At 46.8% G+C, this 27704-nt stretch overlaps 1 protein-coding gene across 4 annotated transcripts; it reads left to right on the forward strand.

The window, feature by feature from the left end:
* The first annotated feature begins 5131 nt into the window (after window positions 1-5131).
* Window positions 5132-15442, forward strand: TFAP2C (transcription factor AP-2 gamma). Of its 4 annotated transcripts, none has more exons than XM_090065241.1 (7): window positions 5132-5762; window positions 7620-8099; window positions 8225-8297; window positions 9850-10072; window positions 10731-10849; window positions 12304-12445; window positions 13770-15442. In XM_090065241.1, the coding sequence occupies exons 1-7, from the start codon at window positions 5733-5735 to the stop codon at window positions 14053-14055; spliced, it is 1353 nt and encodes a 450-aa protein (XP_089921367.1). In that variant the 5' UTR covers window positions 5132-5732; the 3' UTR covers window positions 14056-15442. The 4 variants fall into 4 exon arrangements, with proteins under 4 accessions (XP_089921367.1, XP_089921369.1, XP_089921366.1 ...); XM_090065243.1 differs by having other exon boundaries at window positions 5134-5762; window positions 8246-8297; XM_090065240.1 differs by lacking the exon at window positions 5132-5762 and adding an exon at window positions 7371-7529.
* The last annotated feature ends 12262 nt before the right edge of the window (window positions 15443-27704 follow it).

Consider the following 27704-nt stretch of genomic DNA (forward strand, 5'->3'; position numbering starts at 1 on the left):
GAGTCACTCCCCTTCATTCATTTCAAAGCTTCCTTGTGACTCTTTAAATGCTCCAGAGAAAGGTAGTTAGCTCTGTTAGTCTAAAGTCAGGCAGAAGGCAGGATAGATATGTAATTTATAGATTAACTAAATAAGATACAGAGATGCTTTAAATGCTATCATTACTAAGCAAGGCAAAGCCTGTCTAAGACTATGCCTCTGACTTTTCCTAGCACAGTTAAGTGGGTCAGGAGTTGATTTGCTTGTGGTGAATTCAGCAGTTCTAGCCAAAGTCCCTAGGAAAGGTACAGTTGCAATAGCAAAGTGATGCTTTTGCAGGCTTGTTTATTTTTCTTGGAGCAGAGGAATAATCTACACTGGCAGAAGCGGGTTTGCTTCACTTTTGTGTCCACATTATAAGTGTTACTAGAAAGGTCCCCTTCCAGTTAGTCCATGCTGCAGTACTTTTTCCAATATAGTCAAGTAGTGGAGAGACAATTTATACTAGTTCCCTGAAATAAATTACATGGTTGCAGAGTATTTTGCTGCCATAGCTACGTCAGAAAGAGCTATGATTTTTTTTAACATGCTTTCCTGATGCAGTGAATGCTGGCAAAACTTTGGAGTGTAGACCTAGGCTAGAGCACACCCAGGTTTAGCTTCCCCCATGCAGTTGCACCTCTGCACAGTATATCATCATCAGTGTGGACGTGGTGACCTGCAATACACCTGAGTCTCATGAGTGCAGCTTGACCTGGTTTAAGGCCAGGCCTGTCCCAGCAGTTTGTACGGCTTTCACTGTACCCTTGTCTAAAAGTTCAGTGTCTCCAAGATCAAGGAAATGACAAGTGATCCTCTCTTTCGAGAGAGGCCCAGCCCTCTCTTTAAAGCACTGGGATTGAATCTTACTGCTATGGTTTGCTTTTACACCAGCATGCTGCATAACTCACTGGGATCATTCAAAAGAGAATCGGGGTTCGCTCTTTTTCTGTCCTTCAGCTTCTCCTTGCCCCAAGATAGGTACTTGATCTGCAGTTTCTTGAAGCATAATTTTCATGCTGTAGGAAGAGTTCCCCCTTCACACATGCAGAGTGCTATCTTCCCTGTTTTTTTCCTGTAGGGCAGAGGTTCCCAAACTTTTTTCTATTGTGTACCCCCTTCCAGATTTACCAGGTGCCCAGGTACCCCTACCAGCATATACATTTTTTATATTTTAACACCTTAAATGCCAATTATTATAATGAAAATTAAATCTGCCATTACACAATTTTGCACCCCACCCCCCCAGAGATGTCTTGCCTACTCCCAGGGGTATGCATACCACAGTTTGGGGGAACCTCTGCTGTAGGACAATTGTGGTGGTGGAAGAGTGGTCTTTTGCTGTGACAACTGCTATGAACAGCTTCTCACAATTTTTGGTTTAATTACCAGACACAGCGAGTAATTTAGCGTTAAGTTGTTGGCTACTTCTTTTTATGTACTAAACATTTTCCTCTACAACGGAAAGAAATCTAGCCTAGGCCAGATGCTAGTCTGAAACAGGGCTAAGGGTGTCTCGGGCAAAAACACCCAGTAAATTGTAGTGCGTTGGGGTTGCTGTCACAAGTGCGTGACCTCACTGATGGGAAATCTTAGAGAGGAAAGACTAGTGAAGACACAGATTTACCTGCACGATAAGTCATGAAACCAGGTTTAAGCTCTTTAAAGCAAGGAAACTAATTTTATCATCCAATCACATGCCAACTTATGTATTTATATGCACAGATATTGTGTCTTTTCTGCTTGATCAGAGTAGCATGCATAATTTTTAGAACACTAAATGAATACTTGTGCAACTGATGGCCTTTTTGTGCATTCAGCTGGAAGCTGTGATACACAGCCAAGCCATCAGATACCACCGAATTTGCACCGAGACCATCTATGATCATCACCTCAAATCTCAAAAAGGTTTTCACTCAACAAGGACACTCCTCCAGAGAGAGATCACACTTTTGAAAGAGGGACCTGGATACCACATGAAGAATTGCTGCAGTACAGAAGGAAAACCCCGATGAATCACACATCACTGATTATGACATATCATCCCTCCCTGGAACCTATATGGAAAACCCTCAAACAATTGCAGCCTATGCTACAAGAAGACCCAATTCTTAACAAGATCTTCCCAGAACCACCCATCCTAACCTTTAAACAAGCACCAAGCCTCACTAACCTCATCACCAGAAGCAAACTTCCTATGGCTTAAAACACACCAAATGGATTCAGACCATGCCATGACAAGAAATGTAAAACCTGCCAACTCATCTCCACCACCCCCACAATCACTACACCCCACAACAGAACCATCGCCACTCCTGGATCTTACAGCTGCACCCCCAGAAATGTAATATATCTCATCCAATGCACAAAATGCACTGATGGAAAATACGTAGGAGAGGGCAAACAACAACTGCGCACCAGAATGAACACACACCGGAAAATTAGCCAAGGCAGGAATACCCAATTACCTGTAGGGATACATTTCTCACAAGAAAACCACACTCTCTCCAATCTCTCAGCTATACTCCTCAAAGGGGATTTACAAAACACCTTTCACAGACAAGCCTACAAAATTCACTTCATCAACCTACTGGATATAAAAAATCATGGACTAAATATAGACACTGGATTTACAACATTATAACTTGCCTGACATCTGACTCCCCAAGGACCTCTCCACTATTTACCAGCTACATTTGTTCCCTTCCCCTCCCACCCCAACCTGTCTCTCACCCACTGACTCCTCAATTTGCATCTTCACTGACTGCCTGTCTTGCATGCAGACCAGCCCAGCCTCTGGCCTCTTTACTATTCATTCCATCCAGGAACGTCACACACCAATGCAAAAACTTCCTCAGCCTGACGAAGGGTTTTTGTACCCGAAAGCTTGCAAAGAAGATTTTTTTCAATTATTTGAGTTGGTCTAATAAAAGATATCAGATTTACCCAAAGAGTCTTGTCTGTCAATAATGGTGTGTGCACTTATGCCCATATTTGTGAATGAGGAAAGTGAACCACTTCAAAAAAGCCATACCTTTTATATTTAATGTAATTTTGCTATAGTACCAACGTGACGTGACTGATGGATTCCTGACCCCATTTGCAAATACACCTGCAAAATTAACTGCTTGGAGAATGCAGTGAAAAGCAAGTTCAATGGTGTTTGGAGTTTTTCTGCTGGCACCTGATATTTTATGATGCTGACAGCACTTCACTGGTGCCTTATTAGTGTGATTATAAATGACAAAGTGCATTAGAAGTAGAGTTTTGATTGATGTATTTTTTGCTAGCAATGCAGTTCTTTTGCACACAGCTCTGCTTCTTCCTGGCATTTAGCACAGTATTGCAGTTCACCAGTGTATCGCTAGTGGAACAACATACCATATAGGAGGAAGTGTGGTGCTACTGAGAACAGTGCATTTCTCCAGTGCTTCACAATTAAACAAACACCCCTGTTAATCCATTAAGGGTGACATGTTAAGGAAAACAATGTGCTTGTGCTCTTCTTTGCTGTTTAATGATGGATACAAGAGCCCCAAATGTTTTGCCTTTCTGTGCATCTATCTATCTATCTATCTATCTATCTATATGCATCTCTCTCTCTCTCTCTCTCTCTCATATATATATATGGATGGATATTCTTTCCTCTTATGTGCTACATTTCAGATTTCATCTAACCTGATTTTACTGGAGGACTCCATGGCCAACTGGTGATCTGGTGGGATTAGGAGACAAGAAGAAACTGGGAGCTTCTAAGAAAGGAAAGGATTTGTAGTCCAGCTGCTTGGAGGGGAAATCTCCACTTAAAAATCTTACATATGGTCCAGGGACCTGATCCTGAGGACAATATTCCTATTTAATAAGGTTTCTAAAGTGCGTGACTGAAAAGCAAAAGATCACTTTAAAGCATATTGATATTCAGCTTGTGGAGTCTCTTTTCATCTCATCAGGTAAAATCTGTACTCCTTGAAATCTGCCTATAAAGCACCTTTTCAGGGGAAGTGTTTGCAATAACTTGTTTACTCAAATTTTAAGATTCTTAAAATGTGTGTGCAGAGTGGGGTAATTAAAAAAAATAATAAATTCTTTAAAAATTCCCCAAAGGTGCACTGATTCTAAGGTGTTAGTTATAGGAGGAAAAGTTTGTAGAAGTTATAGGAGGAAAAGCAGCTTGCTCCTGAAGTCCATCTCCAGGTCAGCACTAAACTTGGATGTACTGTAAATAATTCCAGGCAATGTAAAGTGCCAGTCAGTGTAGATTTAAAACACTAAATCAGACCCATAATGCATCTTTTAACATGTCGAACAGACTGCTTTTAACACGCATGCCTCAAAGGCAGCAGAAATGATAAAGGGGAGCTGACTGAGAAATAAGTGCTATGAATGCAGCTTAGTCTTGGGGGTGGGAAATATAGGCTCCCTATGCTTTACTTGGGGAACAGAAGACTGGAGCAGCTGTGCTAAGGCCTGAAGTGGTGGTGATGCAGTGATTTTTCTTTTCACTTCTCTTCCCATAACTGAATTTGGTCAATTTACTCTTGCTTTAGCCAATGGATTTCTTCCTTTCTCTGGTTGTCCTTGCTTGGGACTGATTGATTATAAATGACCTGTGGGAATGCAGGAACCATAGGGGCTTGAGGTGGTTTTTTTCTTTTTTGAATGATGAGGCAGTATGTACACGAAGCCCAACAGGGCGCTTGCTGGTCCTTCACTGACCAGAGCTCCCCCACCCACAGGACTCCTCTGAATACTGGGATCCTGCTTCGTGTCTCGTGGTGCTTGGAAGGTCCTGAGTTAGCCCGGGGCCAGGCATGGTGATGCGCGGGGCAGGGGCCAGGCTGTGACCGGGTGCTGTGGGGACGTGTCCCTGTGCAGGGCTGTTCCCTGCATGTGGCAGGGCCAGGGCAGCCCCACAGCAGGGCTCCCTTCCCGCCAGCCCCATGCCCATCGCAGCTCTGCCAGGGTGTGGACTGAGGACAGGGCCGTACCTGGCAGCCCCGAGTGAACTTTTAGTATCAGCCCCCCTTCACCAGAGATCAAGAAGACTTCCGCAACAACAAAAAACTCATTATCGCATCTCTGCTACGGATGTCTTTAAATAGTTCGTTCTCAATTGCTAACATTGCCAGTCCCGTAGATTTAAGATTAAAACATTTATTTATTTATTTGCAATTGTAATTTGTTTTTCCATTTTCGGCCGGGTCCCGGTTCGCCTGCCCTCCCTCCCTCGCTGTGGGACCCCGTGAGACTAACCCCGGGCGGCGGGGACGGACGGCGTCCCGTGCTGGCGGCGCCCCTTCCCCGGGCTCCGCGCCTGCAGGGAGAAGCCGGCAAGCGTGTGGCCGGGCTGTGCGGGATGAGGCTGCCCTTGGGCCTCCCTCCTGCTCTGGGCTGGCTTAATGCAGGCTTCCTTCAGCCGAGGTGAGGACCGTCTCGCCAGGCTGGACCCCTTCACTCGGCTTCAGCCACTGCTTTACCCCCGGCCGCCGCCTGCTTCGCTCCCGCGGTGCGGGCCGCTGCCCCCGCGGAGGAGCCGGGGGCGGCCCTGCCCCGTCCCGGGCGCGACGGGCGCCGCAGCCCTGCGCGAGCGCGGCCCGGACGGGGCGGGAATGCGGCGCAGGTGAGGGCGGCAGTGCGCAGGCGCCGCGGCCCAGGTGTGTCGCGGGGTCGGGCCGCACGCCGAGCCGCGGGCCGGGCCGGGCCGCCGGGGGCTCATGGCGCTGCTGGGCAGGATCGACTGGCACGTAGGTAGCTCCGCGGCTGGGCGCGTGCGGGACTCTCCCTCCCCCGGGCCCGATCCTGCCCCGCCTCGCGCTGCTGCCCGCGCACCGCGACCGTGCGCCGACGGGGCACCGGGCGGCGCCGGAGCCCTCCCGGCGCGCCCCGCGCTCCCCCGGCCCCGCCATGCCCCCGCGCGGTGTCGGCCCTGCGGGGGCTCCCGCGCGCGCCGACACCCCTGCGGGACCGGCCTTACGACAACGACGGGCAGCCCGGGCGGTGCCGGGGCACGGGGGGCTGCAAAGCGGCCCTGGCTTAGAGGGGGGGGCACCCCCTAGAAAGCACGGCGCTCCGGGGCCGTCGCGGGGGTCTGCTTCAAGCATTTCTGCCTCCTTACACCCACTCGTCTCTCGTGGGGGCTTCGTGTGGCGTCTGGCTCAAGCCACCTTCTCATCCGAGCTCCTGCTCCGCTCGCTCGCGGCGGCTCTTGCGTCTCTCTCTCTCTTTTTTTTTTTAAATCCCGACATTTTAATTTTTTTTCCCTTCAAACGTATCAGAGCTTGTTTGGTTTTCTTTTGTTTTCTTTTGCTTCTTGGCGGCCGAGCCGAGCCGAGCCGAGCCGAGCCGAGCAGGTGGGGCCCGGCGAAGACCCCGCGCGTCCTGCGGAGCCGCCGACACCGGGTCGGGCTTGTTCTCCCTTCTCTGGGCGCAAACGAAGTCGCAGGGGAAGAAACTCTCCAGCCTCTCGCCGGGACTCCCAGCCCCCGGCATCGCCCCGGAGGCTTGCAGGCGGCAGTGTGGGATTTTTTTGCGTGTGGTTTTGTTTTTGTTTTTGTTTTTTTTATTTGAATTTTAATTTTTTGGATCCTTCTTCATACAAACGAGCGTTAAGCGCTCCCTGCCTTTTCTTATTCGGATGCGTAGCCTTAATGCCGCCGAGAGCCGACCGCGCTTGCTCTAATCGTCGCGAACTGCATATCAAAGCAGTGTCCCTGGAAGGAAAACAGCGTCGTTTAAAAAAAATAAATGTAGCCATCCATCCGGCCGGCCGGCCGGGCTCCACCAAAAATGCTAATGGAGGATCCCCGGGTGCTGATCGGAGCGGCACCTGCCAGCGAGCCAGGCAGATAACGCGGCCCGGGACAGTTAGTCGCACCGTCACCGCCCTCCGCATCTCCCCCGGGCAGGTACAGGCGGGAGCCGCGGAAGTGCCCGAGGTCTCGCAGCGGGGCGAGGGCGGCCCCGCGTCCTCTCCGCTAACACAGCAGCTGTGTCGCTTGGCAGAACCGGGCGGGTTTTATCTGAGACGGGAGCGAAGGCGCTGCGTGGGCCGGCGCGGCTCGTCCCGTCCCGCTTCACCTCGGGCTTCTGGCGCCCGCCCGACGGGCAGCTCCGCCGTGCCTCCCCCCCGGCGCCTCGCGGGTCTGGGCGGCCGGGCCGGGCCGGGCCCGCTCGTCGCGGCATGTGCGGAGCCGGGCGGATTTCGGAGCCGCATCCTGGCGGCGCACGGGCCCGGCGCCCCGGGGGCGGCCGGCGCGGCGCGGGGCGGGGCGGGGCGGGGCGGAGCCGCCTCCTGAGTGGCTGGCGAGCCCGGCCGCCGAGCCGTCCCCGGGGAGGGGCTATGATAATCCCGGTGCCATTAAGGGCGTCCGGGCGGGGGCCGGCGTCCCAGTGCCCGGCGCGTCCTCCGTGCCCGGCGCCCGCTCGGATTTGCGGCGCGGGGCCGCGGCCCGCACCCCGCCGCCATGCTCTGGAAGCTGGCCGACAACGTCAAGTACGAGGAGGACTGCGAGGTGAGGCGGGGTGGCGGGGCCGCGGCGGGCGGGCGGGCGAGCGAGCGAGCGGGCGGGGGGCCGCGCTGACGGCTCCGCCTGTCCCCGCAGGAGCGGCACGATGGCAGCGGCGCGGGCAACCCGCGGCTCCCGCACCTGCCGGCCGTCAGCCAGCACCTGTACAGCCCGGCGCCGCCGCTCTCGCACTCGGGCGCCGCCGACTTCCAGCCGCCCTACTTCCCGCCGCCCTACCAGCCGCTGCCCTACTCGCAGGCCGGCGACCCCTACTCGCACCTGGGCGACCCCTTCTCCCTCAACCCGCTGCACCAGCCGCCGCCGCCGCCGCCGCCCAGCCAGCAGCAGGGCGCCTGGCCCGGCCGCCAGAGCCAGGACCCGGCCGGCCTGGGCCCGCACGCCCGCGCCGGCCTCGTGCCCCACCTCTCGGCCCTGGAGAGCGGCGCGGCCGGGGGCAGGAGGGAGGCGTACCGGCGAGCCGAGCTCCTGCTGCCCCAGGCCCACGGGCTGGACGCGGCGGCGCTGGCCGAGAACCTGGGCCTCCACGACGTGGCCCATCAGATGGACGAGGTGCAGGTAAGGCCCGGGCGCTGGCCCCGGCGGCTCCCTGCCTCCCAGCGAGGGCAGCCGGCCCTGCTTTGAGAGCCGGGGCACCGTCCGGGGGGGGGGGGGGGCAGATCCCAGCCTCGCCCGCTCTAAAGGACCTGTACTTCTTTCCGCAGAACGTGGAAGACCAGCACTTGCTAATGCACGACCAGACGGTCATTAGAAAAGGTCAGTAGGCGCTTTTTGCTTTCCTCTACCTCGGCCTCGCTGCGTCGTGGGGCAGGATTCCCTAGTGCGTTTGTTCAAGAGCCTCTCGGCGGCAGGAGGCCTGCGGGTCGCTGCTGGGAGCGAAGGAGGGGGTGCCTGTGCTGGGAAGGAGTGTGGGAAAGCCAGAGGAAGGCTTGAGGCGGGTAACGAAGGCATGGGCCGCACCGGGAGCTGCTTGCCAGCAAGTCCCAGGGATGCTGCCAGCCGTGCAGGGGCAGAGGGAGAGCAGTCTTGCATTTGCTCTTGCTTTCAGCCTTGCCCTTTGGCAGGGGTGGCAGCACTGGGGCAACCAAGGACATCTCGGCTCTCCCAGTGCCTTGCCTCTTCCCCACGAGGACAAGGCTTGTGGGGGGAGCGGCTTGCAGGGAGCTTATCTGGGGGAGAGCCACTGTCATCAGCCACCCTAGAAATCACTTGGGAACTGCTGCTTGAACCAGGCTTAAAAACATCTTGACTTGGCTGGCAAGCCTTGGCTTTCTCTTCTTGCTGCTGGCCAACCAAGTGGCCCTTTAAAAACCAGGGCAAGCTTCCTCTCAAGGGGACTTCAAACAAATAAGTATCTGAGGAAAAGCAGAAGCGCTGGTCGGAAGCTCTGATGGCTGAATTAGCTCATGGACGAACTGTTCTGCTGTCGGATACACCCCTCAAGTGTCCCTGCATGTAGTAAATATGGGCAGGCTTTGCTGTTTTAACCCTTGCTCGCATTAGTTGCCCACTGGAATGATTTAATTGCTGAGCGGCTAGTGGACAGGTTTTCAGCACGTTGCTACATTAATTCTGGTGCGTATCTCTGGCAAATACGGTATCCCTGCTCGGGACTTAGAATGGCGCCTTTAAACACGAGCTGTCTTGCTCTCGGTTCTGGTCTCGGCTGGATACGCGTCTTTTATTGCAATATTTGGAGAAGAGTTGAACTTGAGGGAGAGGCTGGTCTCTCAGCTGTGAAAGTGGAGGAAGAACGCTGTCCTGTTTTGGCACTTTGTTCTCCGTATCGCGCTGCTTGTGCTTGGCTGGGCAAGGCGGGGGACCTCTGTCCCTATCTCTTCATTTGAAGGAGCTTTCTGGTGCGTTGCTAACTTACGGTCTGCCACTATAAAGTTTTATAGTCTTGCTGTGTTGTTTCTGCTTCCGAATTTGTTAACTTCAGAATACGGTTTCGTTGGTACACAACAGGGTTTTGGGTGGGGGGGAGTTGTTGGGTGTTTTTTTTTTTTTTTTTTTTTTTTGTGGTCTTTTTACATGACTTTTTTAAAGATTGTGACAGATTCTTAATTGTGATGCAGCAGCTTCTTGAAATGTGCTGTGAGGACAGCAGGAACAACATGATCATTGCCTGTTAGTAGCTGTGTGTGCTCCATCTAACCGGTGGGCGTTTGTAGGTTAGGATTTAGGGTGAGACTCACTGGGGAATATTTAACGTGAAACAAGGTTTGACGCCATGTCTTCAGAGAAACCTCAACTGTCACTTCTTCCTCGTTGTATAAAATACCTGCTTTCCCACCTCCTCCTGCAGGTCCTATTTCCTTAACGAAAAACAGTGCTCTGGGTCTCCCCTGCCAGAAGGATGGATTAATTGGAGTGGTGATAAACCCCAACGAAGTGTTTTGCTCTGTTCCGGGGAGGCTTTCTCTGCTGAGTTCCACATCTAAATATAAAGTGACAGTAGCAGAGGTTCAGAGAAGGCTCTCGCCTCCAGAATGCCTAAACGCCTCTTTGCTGGGAGGCGTACTCAGAAGGTAGGCTGCTGTTGCCCCCCACCTTTACCCTAAAATAGATATTGTTGAATGATTTTTCTTGCGAGGTTCGTGCAGAGATGGGGATGGAAGAATTGTTTTGTCTAAAGGATTTTCTGGAAAAAAAAAAAAAAATAACGCTGAATTCTAATAGGCTTTGGAAATAAAACTCCTTGTTTGCACTTCTGGCACTTCCCAAAGAGAAGTGCTATAACAGTTCTGACAGCAAGTTCTCTCTCTCTGCTTAAAGTCTGATTGATTCCATCTTTGAAACGCCAAGAAGAGACTTTTGACGATTTTTCCTAGTGTGGTGAGAAATAATCTTGCCTGTAAAACTGTCTTGGATCGTGTGTCTTTATGTATTGCTTAGACGCTCTCTATGTCCTTTAACTTCTATAAACTATTGAATGCATGTAACGCTCATTGTTCGGCCACCATTTTTTGATGGTGCAGTTTTACAGGCAAAACACGTTTGATCTTGTTTTTCTGATCTGTTTTAGCCTGATGGCAGTAAAAAGTAGGTCATTTGAAAACAGAGCTTGTTTTCATTTTTTCCCCAATAGATTCTCATTGCATGTTAGTAACTCAAGTTTTCCATTTTCAAAATAAGAGCCGCTCCCCACCCCCAGCTAAATAAGATAATTTCTCTCTCTAATTACAGAGCCAAATCCAAAAATGGTGGCAGATCACTAAGGGAAAAACTGGATAAAATTGGCTTGAATCTTCCAGCCGGTAGGAGGAAAGCTGCAAATGTGACTTTATTGACGTCTTTGGTGGAAGGTTAGTTTTTAGATGCGTTTCATAAAAAAATTTTTTGTTACTGTTAGGCATATGTCTTCTAATTTTGCATGCAAATTGAAGCCTAGAAACTACCAAACAGAACAAAGCTTTTAGAAAACGAGTTCCAGAAAATAAACAGTGCTGCCTACTAAACCTCTCGACATGTTAATGCAAATAAGACCTTTTTCTTTGGGATCATCCTCAGGACAAATGTAGTGTCCCATGCCAGTAACACTTGATCTGAAAGGTTTTTATAAGTATATGAATGTGTTCCACCTCTGCCCCCCCCCCACTTCTATATGAAGTGTCAATAATAGTACATTTTAATTCCTACAGCAGTAACTGTGAAGTTTTAATTCACGAGATAAACATTTTTTATTCATTCTGTTCAACGGGGGAAAAATATATCCTAGTCATTTTTGCGGTGTGGTGAACTTGACAGGTATAAAGGGAGGAATTTCTTTATACCAAGCAGGTCTTAAGTCTCAGTGAGAACCTCAGCTTGTCTGGAAGCTGGAGTGTACATGTTTGTCGAGTAGGGGAGTGTGAACTTCCTCCATTTCTATGTCCTTTGGCTTCCTATTGGGAGACTTTAAAAGCACAGGAGCAGCTGACTCCAATGAGTGACCTACCTCCATGGTATCCTCAGAAGCTTTCCTAATAAACGTGCATATAAAGTGAGATTTTACAGCTTTTGACTTCCTGGTAGGAAACCGGAGCTCGTTTAATCTGCCGCATGTTATGTGGGCCCTGGATGAGCCTAGCTTGGCTTCAGGAGTGTGTGCGCTCAACTGATTTTTGTTAAGGGGTAGGAATACTTAAACCTAACTTCATGTAGACTGAGAAGAGCCGTTTCTCAAAATACCGTACTGGTTTCTAGTTTAATTCTCTCGGAAAGCAGAACCGGTACTGCAGTCCAAGCGTCTGCTGACACGTAAGTCGCAATAAAATTCAGGGTTTTTGTTAGAATAAGTTTTTTAATTGGCCAAAACAATACTGCTGTTTTTCTCTCAATTGAATATGCATTCAGATGATTATTTGTGAGTAGTACCTTGTGTGCGAAGTCTATTTAACTTCAGAAATCCGCTTGCGCAAATGGAGGTCTCGTGCCAGTTTTGTGTGCCTTCTGAGTGTTCAGAGCCAAACCTACCCTTAACTAGATGCAGAAGCCCACAGCTTGTTTTCTGATACAAAGGCAACCAAAACAATTATTTTAAAGCACATGGCATACAGATTTCCCCAGTCCAATTTGAGGAAGGGAGACATATTGTCTATTAGAAAATAACAACAAACAGTGGGGTGAATCACTACATAAATTACTTTCTAAATTAGAGCATGCTAGGAGGAACGTAAGTACTTGTACTTAGTATATATTTCTCTAATCTTCTGATGGTGAACGTCTGGTATTCTCGCATGCAGTAAACGTGCACACTTATTCCCTCTCCCTGTTCCAGGTGAAGCGGTACATCTTGCTCGTGACTTTGGCTATGTATGCGAGACAGAGTTTCCCTCTAAAGCAGTGGCTGAATATTTAACCAGACCGCACTTGGGCCGTAACGAGATGGCTAACAGGAAAAACATGCTTCTTGCTGCAAAGTAAGTTCAGAGAATCTTTTTTCTTTTACAATGCTGCTTTTGGTGACCAGAAAAATCTGATATTGTAAAATACAGCCCAGTTCTTGGCTCCTTATTAAAAACGAAGAGCCCCGTGTGTTTTTTATAATTCCAAGAGTTATCATAAGCCCTTGTGATACTGTGCTGAAGAATTAAGTGAGGCTGAAAGCCAGCATCTGTAGACATGGCACTAGGCTCTTATAGAATAAGAAGATACTTCTTTTTTTTTTTTGTATATGCACCTGTTTTTTGTGTGTTGTTTGTTTTTGTTTTTGTTTTTTTAAACAGCGTTGTATAGCAGCAATTTTAAGCTCTGATGTAAAGCCCGCAGGAGTCGGCAAAAGGGATTTCTTTGCCTTGAGTGGGCTGATAGTTATCTGGGCTCAGCGATAACTGTGTTGGTTTATAATCTGAGAGAACCACACAAACAAATACTGGATTCTTCCTACAAGACGAAGCTTAATTCACGGGAATATATCTCTTAATGAAAATACTATGTCTACGAACATGAAATCGCACTCTTAGTTATTCAAGTATATATTTTTGTACTCCTAGAGTAACTTTTTTTTTTCCTTTTCCCCCCAAAATACAGCACATTATTGTGCAGTTGATCCAATAATGATGATTCCATTAACTTCCCTCAGTTCACGTGAAAAGAACAAAGCACATCTAAAATCTAGGACTCTGCTCCTGTGAGCTGTAATGCATGGGAGTAACTTCATGTGCTTGAGTAGTCGCATTGAACATTTGTGTGTGCTGCTCATGTGCATAAGTATTCATGGGATCAGGGCCTCTAATGAGGTGGGTAAATGTGGATAATGCACACAGCTCAATGAAATGCCCCAGTTCAGCCATATTATCAATTGCAAATGACTTAAATGCAGCTGTGGAAGTTCTCACAGAAACTGGCCCTAAATTAATTTAAAAAAAATCAGGAGTAAATGAAGCAGAACCAGCCAGACACCAAAACTGGAAAGATCACGCTTTGGAAAGTGTGTGCACATTTGTACGATATATAGTTAAATGGACACCAGAGACTGGCACTGAGGCTTTAATTTTTCAAATTAGATCAAGGATCTTGATGAGAACATAAAATGTAACTGACTTTTTAAAAGTCTTTCTAGTTGCTACGTAGTCCGAATTATTACTGCTGGTTCGTTTCGTTTTCAAGGACCCTGCATCTCTTCCCTGCCCCCTCCCCTCCCCATCTTCCTTTTTCCTCCTGCTAAATCTTGTAGGACTTCTTGTACTTCCTGCAGGAACCCTGGCTCTGGTGTAAAGTGTGAACACTTCTTATGTCTTGCAGGCAGATCTGTAAGGAATTCACAGACCTCCTCACTCAGGATAGAACTCCTCTTGGAAACACTAGACCTAGTCCAATCTTGGACCCTGGTATCCAGGGCTGTTTGACTCATTTTAGCCTGATCACACATGGCTTTGGGAGTGCTGCCATCTGTGCCGCCATGACATCCGTCCAGAACTACCTAAATGAAGCGTTAAAAATAGCAGACAAAACCTATATGAACACTGGTGACCAGAGCCCTGCAGAAACCAACAAAACCATTGATAAAATGGATAAGCACAGGAAGTAAAATGAGAGAAACCAGACTTTTTTTTTCAAACCGTTCTAAACACAGACTTGAGTTCTTCTTGCCTAGGGGGCAGGTAGAAAAAAGGGGGAGTGGAGGGGGAAATGGCCCTTTTTTCAGGGTCTTCACCCACCCTTCCCCCCCCCACTCCGGATCCGTAAGTCAAACCTTTCTAAAGCTGCAGTGTCCCTTAACTGTGGAATCAGTTACCGAAGATGAGTACCGGCACAAACGTATTAAAATCCTTTGCTGTAAAAGTGGTGCTATAATGTTATTGATGGATATGCAAAAAGATAGAGAGTTTTCAACACCTAACTATCTAGTGGTGACTAGCTCCATGTATATTTTTTAAGATGCAAATTTTAGATTGGCTCCTGTTCATTGTCAGATGAAATTTCAGGTTTTTATTCTTTTTAAATGCAACGATAACAATAATGCAGTATTAAGCAATGATTTTTAGTTTTATGTACTTTAAATGTTTTATAAATACCTGAAGATGGCAAGATCGGTCTGGTTTTGCTTTATTTTCAGACTACCATGGGAGAAAATTGAAGTCTTTAGATGTAAAAGCTATTTGATGGCATTTGACATGTTTGTCTTAATTACGAGGCTTATTTTTTATGAAAACTTCAGGCTTTTTAGAACTGCAGGAATGTTGGCTGCAGTGGATATCATCTTGATATTTTTTAACAAATAAGAACTACATTGGACTGAAAAAAAAATCCTTTTAGAAAATCTGTTTTTTGTCTAAGGATATTGCAGCTTTATTTGCATATTTATATTGGGTCATGCTTTTAAATTGAAAAAAAAAACTTGAAAGAATAGGCACATAACTTTTTCTTTTTCTTTTCTCTCTCTCTCTCTCTTTTTTTTTTTTTTTAAAGAGAACATTTTTGCCCATTAGGGCCTAAAAAAAGAATCCAGGGAGGCTTTATGTGAATTTAAGGGAAGCAGTGTGTTGAATGTATATATTTATTTATGTGTAATTTAATCGGATTTGTAAATAATGGTGAACTTTTTAATACTTTTTTTTTTTTTATAAAAATGGTTTCAAATTTTAATTTTGGTAAGTATTTCAAAGGTAATGGGTAAGCTAAATACATTGTTAGGTTTATGCACAGGTATGTTATACAGGGTATTTAAGACTTTTTTTTTTAATGCTCAGTTCTTGCCACTGAAGATTAAATTTAATCTGAGGTGTATGTTCACAAAGCAATAATTTTGTGTATCATTTGCCTGATAACTGACTAGACATGCAAAATGAGTGTGTGAGTTACTGTGTGTATGTGAATACTGGAGGTTATTGAACTACTCTTTACATATTTGTAAATGTTTCCAATATAATTCTGATGTATATGATAACCATATAATAAAAGTATTCTGGATAGAAGCATTAGATGTTTCATTAACTGAAAAGTTTTCTTTTTTCTTTCCATACTATGTAAGCAAGGGGTGAGTGGCACTAGAGGACATTGTGTATTGAGTCATAATTGCAGCACTTTGTTCGGATTAACAGAACAGAAATGTGAAGCTGTCTGCCAGTAAAACTAATGGTTTCAATTAAATGAGTTATGTATCTCCAAAAATCTTTCTTTCTTTCTTTTTCTCTTTTTTTTTTTTTTTTCTTTCTTCTTTAAAGCCATTGGTATCCTGCCAGCTGCCTGTGTAAGTAGAAAGCTAGAGGCAAATTTTAAGGCTTCCTTCTAACAAAAATCTGACCCTTCCTGCTTCATGCTATGGTAATCTCATGCGTCGGATTCGTTCTCTATTTTGAATGATAAATGTTTGCAAATGCCTAGAACATGCAACTGGATATTTGACATTTTGGTGTTGGCTCCATTTTACAGAGAGGGGAAACTGAGGCAGAGACCAGCCAAGTATTTTATTCAAAATAACAAGCGGAGCTAAAGGCATGGGGGAGAGGGATGCACTGCACCTAAGCCTTCAGATCTGTGCTGTGGTGCTTCAACTACAAAGCCATCTTTCTTCTCTATAAACCTTATATAAACTATTTCTAAAACAGTCTTGCATGCAAGTCTCTGGGCACTTATACCACACGCAGTATTTCAGCACCCAGCTTTGATCATTGGATAGCACAGGGTTTGGTTTAGAATTAAGGATGATGATACTGGACTTGGATGGTTGCACCCTAAAGGATCTGAAACCATAAAGCAAATAAGAACTCTTCATGCATTACTTTAAAAACATCCTATGGCATATTGTGGGTTTCTTGGTTGAGCAGGGGGTAGGGAAGAGATGATTCATGAGGCTTGAATGCCCTAGGGTTCGTGCGTGCGCACGTGTGCTCGCTCTCCCTCTGTGCAGGGCGCTGTACAGATGCAGAGGAGACTTTTTTGCCTGTTGCTTTTTACATCTTTTCAAGTAAATATTGCTTCACAAAGAATTTCCTTTGCTGTTTCTGTTCCTTTTTCTGTTTCAATCTTTAAAAATATTTTTGAGATGAGAGTATTTTTGGCATTCTTTCGTTTTGTTCTAGTGGATGGGGAGAAATGTTCCCAGCATCCAATCCTTTCCTACCACTTTTTCCAGAGCGCAAGTGAATTTTCTTTTCCTGACCCACTGTAGTGGGACTGAAATGGAGGTATAAAGACATGAAAGGACTAAAGCAAGTTGGTTCTCCTGAATGCATGTGGAAATTCAAATCTTCAGACTTATTCTACTGTTTTTTTCCAAAATGCTCTGACATTTGAAAATCCTTGTTTTCGCCTTCTGGGCAGGTGAGTGCTGACGCAGCCGATAGAAAGTAGAATTAAATGTGCATTTATGATTAGGGCTGGAAGAACTGTTCGAAGTAGGGTTTAGTTTTCTTCTGCAGCACTACACATTGTATAGTAAGATACTTTTGCTACCAGACAATAGAATCTTGCTTTTTATTAATGCACAAAGCCAGGCTCTGAAATAATTGCCCCCTGGGATAGGAAATAAGGATGTTTCCATTTATTCCTGCGTGCATTTGAGCAAAGCCAGTCAATTGTCTAGTGTCCTGACTGGTGTTCTATTTATATGCTGGAACATTAGAAAACTGGAGTTTCCATTACCTTGATGCTTCTGCTGAACTGTATATTTCAGATGTGTCATTTGAAGCTCGGTATCCAAACAAGCTGTCCCAATAGTATAGTACAAGTACACCTTCCCTAGAATCACTCACCCAAAATGTACTAATCTCAGAGAAACCTTGAAAGTTTGTAGTGACTTCCATAGCAAGCTAAGCAATAATTTTAAGGCAGCTAATGAAACAACAACAGAAAAGTTGACATTTAGGCCTTCCTTTTGTTTTCAGATGCTCAGATTTTTTTTCCCCCCCCCTCGGGTCAAAAATTTCCATTCCTGGCTTTTATGTACATAGAAATATAAATATGCTCTGAGGTGGTTTTCAAAAACCACCCAGAATCCTGAGACTTGAAAATTGCTACATCTCCGAGGGTACAATTTTTGAAAGTGTTCCAAAAAAATAAAAATGGTTTTGGACCGTATGAAAACATGTAAATAAAAGCAAAACATTATTTCAGCTTCATAAAATGAAAGTTTTTCAGTTCTTCTATTGTTTTATATAATTTCACGCTGAACACTTCAAAACCATGCGTTCTCACTTTGTGTTTTGATTTGTTGAATCAGCATTATCTGAGTGAGAGGGGAGGGGAAATGGTCCCAAACCTTTCAATCGGCCCTGCTCATCCACCAGCATTGGCTTGAGCCAAGCACCCGGATGTATTGGGCTTGAAAATCTCATGAGTTCTTAATTACTCAGGTCTGATACGTGGAGTTTCTCTCTCCCCTCGTTTGCTGTACTCTTGTTAAGCAGTAGTCTCCCATCAGTACAACCCTTAGGCTGTCAAACAGCACCTAGCTTCATCTCCCTCCCTCTGTGCCTCTCGCTCGAGTGATTCCTGCATCTTCCCTACTACTCTTGTAACACCATTGAAATGGATTTATATATATTTTTTTAAAACAGGACTAACTTATCTAGCGACTGCTTTGCTTGCTTAGTGTAACATTTTCCTTCTCCCTTTTTCTGAGCGTTATGCTTTTAAGGCTGGAATCTACTCCGGGCAGAGTTTGCATTTCCAGCGCATCTGTCTATAGCCAAGTACAACATGGTTCTCGTCGGTTAAGGACTGGGTATTACTACTATATAAGCATGCTACAATACTGGTTCAAAATGCTGTATTAGAATAGTGGAACTACAAGTGAGAGAAGTTTTGCAAAATGCTTCCTTATTTATCTTTCAGCTTGGGATGGGTGATCTCAATTTTTTTTTTCCCTCAAAACTTTCAACTTTGTTTTTTTGTTTTGTTTTAAAGAATGGCAGGAGAGGGGACAGCGATACCTTCACCTCTCACAAATCCCAAAGCTGTAAGCTATGTTTGCTCCTCGTCAGCTCAGGATCTTCATAAGGAGTCTCTGTAAGCGGTTTGTGATTCCTTTTGGGTATGAGGCTCAGTATCATGGTGAGCTATGTGCGCTTACTGTGCCCACAAACCTGCTCTTGAGCATTTCCTCATGTATGCAGGTATGTGCTGATTGTTCGCTAAAATTTAGACCCTTACTCAAAAGTGCAGCACGTTGAATCCTAGCGCTTGTACATTTATTTTGCATGTGCCATATGGGAGCATTTCTGGTCATTTGTCTTTGCTGCAGCCCAGTTCTTAATGATGCATAATTATGCAGATGAGTGTAGATGATCTGCAGAAATTACCTTGGGCCTATGCTGAAATAGGATTACTAGGCGATTTATTGGTAGTATATCCTATATAAGTTGGTTCCCTTAATTCTCTCCTTCTTATTTTTCATGGCTGTGTGCCATGTTGTATTTGTTGGATACACTTATTTCTTCCTAGGTTGGACCATGGACCAGCTGCTTCCAATGTGCCATTATTGTGTAAGGCACTAGCCACAAAAATTTTAGTTTTTCCTTTCTACTGCAAGCAACCTCTTAGCCAAGTTCCTTGAACAGGTCTTTCTTGTAAGCAACGCTGTGACACATTCTCCGAATAGCTCATCTGATCAACAACATTCCTGCCCGTAATCTTTGATCCAAGCCACAAAGCCATTTACATGTCATACCATTTTACCATCCACCTTGGACACTTCTAATGAGGGTGGATTGTGGTGGAAAACAAAGCTCCAGACCTTGGCTGTGTTGGGTTCAGGAGCCCATATTTTTAGATTGGTTTTTCATAGATTTTATTCTAATTTATTTTATCAGGGGCGGAATGCAGAGGAACAGTGGCGCCCTTCCCTCTGCTATGAGTCGAATTAGAAATGCAGCAATTATCCAAATGAATTAAATTCTCTGAATTAATTAAGAATCTGCAATTTCCCCAAATAACATTATATATGGGGGAAACTTCTTGTAGAAAAAAATGCAGATCTAGAGGAAAAACAGAAGAGGAAAATGAGGATGTGTGGTAAGTAGTTTAAAATACCATGAAAGCCAGCCTTCAGAAAAAGTAATTAGCCATCTATAAGATAGTCAGTGATGGAAACAGAATGGTCTAGTAATTAGAACAGGAGGCTAGATCCTAAATGGTCAAAAGTGACTTGTGAGTCTGAATGCCTGACTGTACCTCTTGTTAGGCATCCTTAAGGTACCTTTTGAAGGACCTAATTTCCAATCGGTGCTCAACACCCTGCCTTAGAAGATGGGTGTCTTGCATTGGACCTCTTAGCCTCAAGTGTGCACCACATGCTTAAGTGTTTTCTTGGAACAGGGTTGAACCAGGGCAAGGCTCCTAAGGCTCTTGAGTCGGAGGCTCCTAAAGGTGTAGCAGAAGTTGTAGTGTACCTGGATCCTTGATGTGCCCTGATAATAGGTATAAGCCAGGATTTTCATCTGACTGTGGGGACGGGCAGCCTGCGTTTTACGGCTTTTACCTAAGCCACAACCAGGCACTGTGACTCTTCTAGAGCTGTAATGTGGACAAGGGCGTCGATTGTAGTGTCTATCTTGTCTTTACCCAGCACAGCTTATTGTTTCTTTAACAGTACCTCACATTTGAGCAGTTCATCCTACTAGTGAGTTCAGAAATTAGCTTCGCTCATTAGGAGTGCAGTTAGTTTAGGTGGTTTCTGGAGGCTGTAACGACTTCAGCTGTGCCTCAGACGCTCCCCTGGATTAAATGAGTCGTCAAGCAACACCTGTCTTTCTTTTAAGTGCAGGCTTCCCACTCTGGCAGCTATCACCAGCTTGGCTCCCTTCAGGTCTTGTATTATCCCCTAACTGAGGTAAGAAAGAGGCCTTGTTACTGAACCAGGTTCCAGACCTCTACTAATAGATGCCAAACCTTCTAACCCTTTGTGTCCTAAGTTTGATGTAGGCAGCAGTGTTTGTGCTCGAGAGATGCTACAGCTTGTGCATGGACGTAATCTTTGTTCTGAAGGCATGGGGGAATGCCACCTTGGGTGGGAAAATGTGCGCTGCCATGCAGGAGCACGTCTGATCGTTGGGGCCTTAAATACCTTATGCATCTTCAAACACTGGGAAATCTTCAGGGCCTGCTGGTATAGAACCGACTCTATATAAGCTTCCCCTTTGCACTTGTATGTGGAGTGAAATGCCAAGGGAGAAGCATTTACAGAGAGAGAGAGACAGCTTTGGTAGTGAACTTACTAGCTTTATCAGGGAGAGTTTTGATAATACTTTGTTTTGTTGTTTTTACAGAGAGCAGGAGGGTTTTATTTTTATTTTTTGGTATCCAAAATGGAGGAGACCTGGTTTTTAGCATAGGTGGAGAACTCGGGGAGGCTTGTCAATGTCTTTGAGCAAGAAGTGGGTTTTGCTGCTTCTTTCTGAAGAACCTGAAAGATCAAGGCAAATCTTCACGTCATAGGTGGCATGCAATACTGGTGAAACACTAAGATGGTTCTGCTTTCTGGTTTGATTGCAATGAAGGCTGATGAGGTAGGTTGGGAGGTACCTTCTAAAAGGAGAGGAGAAGGTGTTGACACTCTAGGAAAAGTGAGTATCAAGTCACTGCTTACACAGATTTGCCTAATGGGTGGAAGCTGGTTGGATCAATTATAAAGCTTGCTTACTTCTCTCTCTCTTTTTTTTTTTTTTTTTTTTTAAACTGCAGACTTCTATGGTGTCTCTCAAAGTCTGCAAAAAAGACCATCGGCAAAGCTTAGATCTGGGTTCAAACTACCCCAAAAGTATAAAGTGTTGAGAACCAGGGATTTACTTCAATTCTGCCTTCTGGCTTTCCATCCTCTCCCTCACTGCTTTTTTCTTGGCATATTGGAGCTTTCCCCAGCCCCCCCCAATCCTTTAACATTGAACATTTGAGTTACTCTCTTTTTGCAGTGCTCGGGGAGTCTCTGAATGACCACGCAGTCAAATCCTTCTGTTTGCTGCTTTACCAGCTGCACGCTGGGTTTGATTGCTCATGCTCGGTGCTGACTCACAGGAGCAAGGGCCACCTACTGAATTGGCAGCCCCATTTCCTGCACCACCTGGGTTTTCCTCAGGTCTCCCCCGCAAGTCCTGAGCAGGCCCGAGCCTGTTGAGGTTTGTGATCTGACGAGATTGCAGCCAGGGGAGACTTGGCCAAAGGCCATCATCTTACATAAAATCAAGCTTACATAATATGAAATGGAGGCACCACTCTTTCACTGTACGTGGGGTTGAAAAAAGTAGGTGAAAGAGCGGCTCCTAATAGCATTTCGAAACCTTGGAGCTTCCAAAAACTTGTTCGAAGGGGTTTTTGCCACACCTGGCTGGTGATTCGCTCTGGAAATTTTGAGGTGGTATATACATATTAAAAAATCCTCCGACAGCAGCCTAAAGGGAGTGTGAGCCTCATAAGTGTGACAAGGGGGGAAAGTCTCTCTCTCTCTCTGTTCCTGTGCTAGGACATTTGCAAAAGAGGGGAAAATGCTTCTTAGTAGTTAGGCTGGGGAATGGATAATCTCCCAGAGCTGAGAACCAGACCTCAAGAGTTGCCAAGCCTAAAAAACCCTAAAGAATGGTCTTGCCATAATCCTATAGGACTACAATAGCTAATTTGGAGTCTGGCAGCACACATACTATGCACCCCTAAATAGTTCAGTTGGTTTGGAGCTGGCCCTCTGTGTAGAGGTGCACCTACTCCAACAGCTACACCAGACACTGGGTTGATGGTGAGAATCTCTGCTCAATCATTTGGGCGCTGCTGTTACAGCAGTCTTTGCAGCATCGATCATTGCATTCACTCTTCAGCGGTGGGCCAAAGCCCCTGAAGAATGTGTGGAGTTGAGCAAGACTATTACGGGCATCCATGAAGCAATCCTGAAACTGAGCCTGGACTCTGATGTGCTCAGCTTGTGGTCATGGTGATTTGGTGGATATGACCCTAAACTGCCCTTCGAGTATGGAGCCAAGAAAACCATCTGCCATGCAGCTGCTGCACCCAAAAACACACTGAAGAGACCCATTTTGTTGGGATGGGCCTGAGGTCCGAAATGGAAAATCCAAAAAGTTGTCAGGTTTTGATGGTGCTCAGATATGCATCTGGGCTTCGTGGCTTTGGGTAAAATTTCTCCTAGGATTACCGGAGACGAATGCCGAGATGGGACTTGTAGCATGAACAGGAAAGTTTCTTGGAAAGTTTTGTTTCAGCAAACCTAGCACACCAAAGAGCAGTTTTGGTCTATTAACTGCTTTGTGTGCCATTCCCTACTGCGCTGTTATGGTTGTGGTCTTTTCCTTCACTCGGGGCTTGTCACTGGTGGACAAGCCGCTGTGCTGTGTGATGTGGAATATGTTCTGATAGAAAAGTGCTTTTTGGGAAGGATGTGGGGGGCTGCCCATGGATGCAGCGTATGCATGTAAGCGTGTGGGAGGCAGGGGGGGAATCAAATGGATGAAGGAGTGAGTACTAAACTCCAGGCCTAACGCAAACATCCAGTGTGACACTGAGCCAGCATCTTAGGGTCAAATCTGCAAAAGTTTGTAGATGGATAAGCTCATATTAAAATCACTGGGAGCAAGGTGCTTACATACCTTTTGTGGATCTGGGCCTTGGTCTCTCTGTGCCTCAGTTTCCTGTCTGTAAAATGGGGGGAAATGGCAGCCTTAGCTCACCAGGGTGTGGTGAGGTTAAATACTTCAGAGACTGGGGATTTTTTCCAACTTGCAGGGAGGTATTGCAGGGCTGTTGTTCCAGTACTGTAGATGGAGAGTATGTAGGCGAGAGTGTTCTCTATTGCTTGTGACATGACCTGAATAGCTGTAACCCAGGATGTCGTTCGGAGCCCGTACTTCTACAATGCGATTTTTTTTTTTTTTTTTAAATCTTTTCTAAATGAGCACAGCAGCAACTGGATAAAACAGCCACTAACGCTTGTGATGCTGAGCTGTCCACCCTCCACTGGATCATGATGCAGACTGAAAAACAACCCAGCACCTCTTGTCCAAAGCGAGCGAGCTCACTCCTCGGAGCCTGCACCACCGTGTAGCTGGACAGCTCCATGCCCGGGGCAGCCTTGCAATGTCCAGGGCAATGCCAGCAGCTGTGTGCCAGTCGCAGTGGCACAACCGACTGCTGCTGTGGTCAGAGGTATCTTTTGTGGCCCCTCCACTGCCCCCCCCCCACTCCAGGTGGCGTGCGGAGCTGTCACCATCCCTTAGTTATGCTACTAGGTATGTGTGACATGCATGCATGTGTGGTTTTTTTGTTTTTAAGCTTGCTTGCGTCTTTCTGCTAAGCGCATCTGTGTCCTCAGCAAGGTTTTCCCCATGTGAACCAGCAGCGTATGATGTCTTGCAGTTGTGAGGAGGGCACAGGAAAATCAGGCTCTTTATCAGATGCTCCTCTTGCGGTTTCCATGTGCAGCTTGCCAAAGCCCGTGGCTGACCTGGATTGGTGAGCGTTCAGGGTGCTCGGGGTGTCAACAAATCTCTCCAGTCATAAAAGTGGAGCCTACTTATTACATGGTGCCACGGAGCCTGGCTGTAGTGGAATATCCTCTCCCAGGAATTTAATAAACTGTATCACAATAACAAGTCCAGCATGTTCTGCTCTTGCTGGGTGTGAGTGCTGGATTGATGTCTGCTGGCTGAGCATCTTTCTGCTGAGCACAGCCTTGTGCGCGCTGTTCAGGCTTCCAGCATGCAATGCAAATGCACAAGAATATGCAGCTGTGGTGGTAGGGCTGGATCAACATGTGGACATGCTGAGTTGCGATTCCCACGTTAGCCAATGAGTCAGTGATGGAGCATGCGAATCCTTAAGGTCTTTGAGGATAGAACCTGAAACCTTGGCAGCCAGGAGCTAAGTAATTAATGAAATCCTCTTTTTCTTTTCTCTTATTGGCTGCCAATGGGTATAGATTGAAGGACTTGTATGCCAGCTACTACAGTGGGAGGAGAGAGAGGAAACTGGGTCAAAGCATCCATTGGGTTTTTCCTTTTAAAAGAAGCCAGAGACATGGGTTCCCAGACTTGTTCTTTGATCAAGCAAACTTCTAGGTAAAGTTTGAAACTAGAGGTACATTTCTGTCATCCAGGCAACTAGAGACATGCCCCGTCTTGGAAAGAAGTGACACATTCAGGGTGACAAACAGTTGCCTTCATCCCACTTCCAGAAGAGCTGCCCTTCTAGATCCAAGATCCCTGTTGGAGCAGCTGCTCCATTGCTCTAGACGAGCGGTCACCAGCCAGTGGAGCGGTAGGTCTCGAAACCTCTTGGAGTTGATCTTAGGCTGGGGTTGGGGGCCGAGCGCCTGGGTGCATGCGCATACCCCAGCCTAGCAGGTCAGTCCATGGGGAAGGGAAGGGAAGGGGTGGGGGTTAGATCGAGGCCCCCACAGTGAGGGACAGAGGCAGGGGCAGGGGTGAGTTGAGTGGGGCCCTGGCCAGGTGGGACTTACCTGCTGAGGAGGTGTGCCCCAAATATTTTTTTTTTCCCTCTGCCTTGATGTTCCCTCCCGCCTTCCCCACTCCACAGACTTACCTGCTGGGGTCGGGTGGCAGCAACACACAGTAGATCTTGGGTTGCTTTTAAATGCCAAAGGTGATCTCCTACTTAAAGGCTGGAGACCCCTGCTCCAGACTTGGGCGCATGTGAACAGCCCCGCACGGGCTCTGCAGGGGCGAGGGCAAGCCCTCCTGGAAGACCGCGACTGGGGACCTGCGGCAGCGAGGCACGTGAGGGTAGCTCTGAGACGCTGCCCCAGCTGCAACCTTGTCTGGAGGCGCCACCGCGTTGATTTGCTTTGCTGAGCCTCTATAGCACAGAGGTTACTCCTAGTGCTGCCTCCTTGGGGTGCTAATTGTGTATGACCTGGCTGCCGCCATCACGCTGCGCTCCGTGGGGAGGAGGGCCCCCAGCTGTGATGTTAAGATCCTGCCGTACCTGGAGCTGACGGGGGTTACCTGGGTCAGTCTCCTACTCCAGGGGTTTTAATTTCTGAGCCCTCGTTCTGTACCAGTGCTTTTGGAGTGGGGGAAGGAGGGTTTCCCTGCCCGCTAAACCAGAAGCTGGACTACGCTCCTTTTGTCCATCGCACAGCAGTCGTGTTTAGTCCAAGCCACGCTTTCACTCGCTCATTTTTGAGGGCAACTGTAGGCGTTTGGGCACTTCAGGTTTCCTACATCACGAACGCAGCCCCTGCTCCCTCTCGTTTCTGCATGGATTGATTAAAGCACGTCTCCTTGAGTTTAGTAAAAACTGAACAGAGTGGAAAGAAGAATACTCAGTTTTATTTACGCTGCGGCTGCTTCTGCAACTGCGGGCACCGCGATCTCAGGGCTGCAGAGGCCTGCGAGTGTAGTCTCTATTCTCAGCTCAGTTTTATTTTGTGTCTTTGTTGGGAGAAACCTACCATATGTCCGTAAGGCAGGTGTCCTGCCGACAGCCTGACTGCTCTCCTTCAAGCACCGGTGGAGTTTCTCATGTGTAATGATGAGGAGCTTGTTAACAAAGGCCCCAAATGAAATCTGTGGACAGAGTGCAGGTTGCCTTGCACAGATTGGTCTGAGGGTGATTATTCCCCACTCCCGCCCCGGGAAAACAGGCGCTTGTTTCCGCTTCATCTCCCTCTCCAGTTTTCCTCAGCAGGGGCAGTCTGGATGGATGCAGGGAATCGCCCTCTTGCAAGCTCCCCTTGTGGGAGCTTTATAGCTGGATGAAAACTTTAGCTGTTTTCAGCTTTTCGTACATTTATGTTTCCATTCAAGCGCAAAGAAAATGGGAGCTTAAGTTCATTCATGTCTCCAAGGCCACCTTTCATTTTTCACTAAACCACCGCAGCCCTGAACCCTGTTGTTACAAATCGATCTCCTGTTTCCATCCCACGCCAGCCCAGGGATCTAGGCTCTGTTAATCATAGTCTTTTAATTTATAGGGATTTTACCAAGGTTTGTAATGGATGAGGACTATGGGAGTTGAGACCAATTGCCTGCCTGGGGAGGGAGGGTTTAGCAGTTGCAGAAAGCTCAAGCGAATAATGGCAGCAAAGAAAGGCAGTGGTTTTGGTGTCCTGCTCAGGGCATATGTGCATGTTAGAGGGGAGATCTGCTGAAGGTCGAGTAAATGCTGGCGCCTAAACTCGCATGGCAAGTTGACTGCCGTTTTCTGCTCATGCAAGCTTTGTTTCATATGCATTCATAAGGCAGATGCTTTCAGTACTCCGAATCAATCACGAATATATCAAACTTGAGAGGTAATAATGCTTAGCTGTAATTAGCTCAGGAAGGTATTACTCGTTTCCTGATTGGGTAGATATGTGGTCACTTCAGGAGCATGGGACTGAACTTTCACCCTTGGAAAAACCCATCCTCTGCACGTTTGTGCCAGTGAGGGTCTCCTATGCCTCTGTGTTCGCGAACAGCAGTGGACAGAACAGCGCCATAAACCTGGCAAAAGTAAATGCATTTTAAAATATATGCAGTTTCTTGCAATACTTGCCCAGAACTAGTTGTGAAATACCTGGGAAGCTTATGGAAGTGATCAGGACTTGGCTTCTGGGTTTTCCCCACTTGACAAATGGGATAATGCCAAGGCCCGGGGTAATATAATTTGCAAAATCCCATGAAGAGAAACTAGTGGCAGTGGTGAGGGCCGGGATTGGACAGTGTTTGCATCTCAGTCCTGTGCAGGGAGTATGCATCGTGCTTTTGGTTTCTCTCTTGGACGTTTAGTGGTCATTGCAATAGATATGCAGTGACAAAGGTCCCAAGTCCACAAGATTCCTCGGTGAGTTATTGGGTCCGCAAAATTCGTTTCTTGTGGATTGCACCTGATTGGAAGTGATGTCCCACTCAGGATCAAGGCAGATCTGATTTGTAAAATGCTTTCTTTGGGCTGGGATGTGGGTAGCACCTCTAATAATTTATGTGACGATTGTTTGGTATCGTCCCGTCTCGAATGAAGCGTGTTCTCCAATACCTCTAATCGGTATTTTCCAAAAATATCTTCCAAATGCTGCATTTAGAAACCATAATTTCATAGTAAATGGAAAGTGCTTATGCCCATGTTTACAATGATGCAGTTGTGTATGCAAATGAGGCTCACAGCTTTTGCACAATCAGTTCTGAGCTCTTGGGCTCATTCTTGAGATGTTCGTAAAAATTCCTTCCCTCGCCTGGTTTTACTGTATCTGATGAAGCTGCCCTGACTCGAGCCGTTCTGAGAAGCATTTCAGAAATCTGA

Source organism: Crocodylus siamensis, chromosome 10 (assembly GCF_052110815.1).
Source record: "Crocodylus siamensis isolate JL-2025a chromosome 10, ASM5211081v1, whole genome shotgun sequence".
Taxonomy (NCBI): Eukaryota; Metazoa; Chordata; order Crocodylia; family Crocodylidae; genus Crocodylus; species Crocodylus siamensis.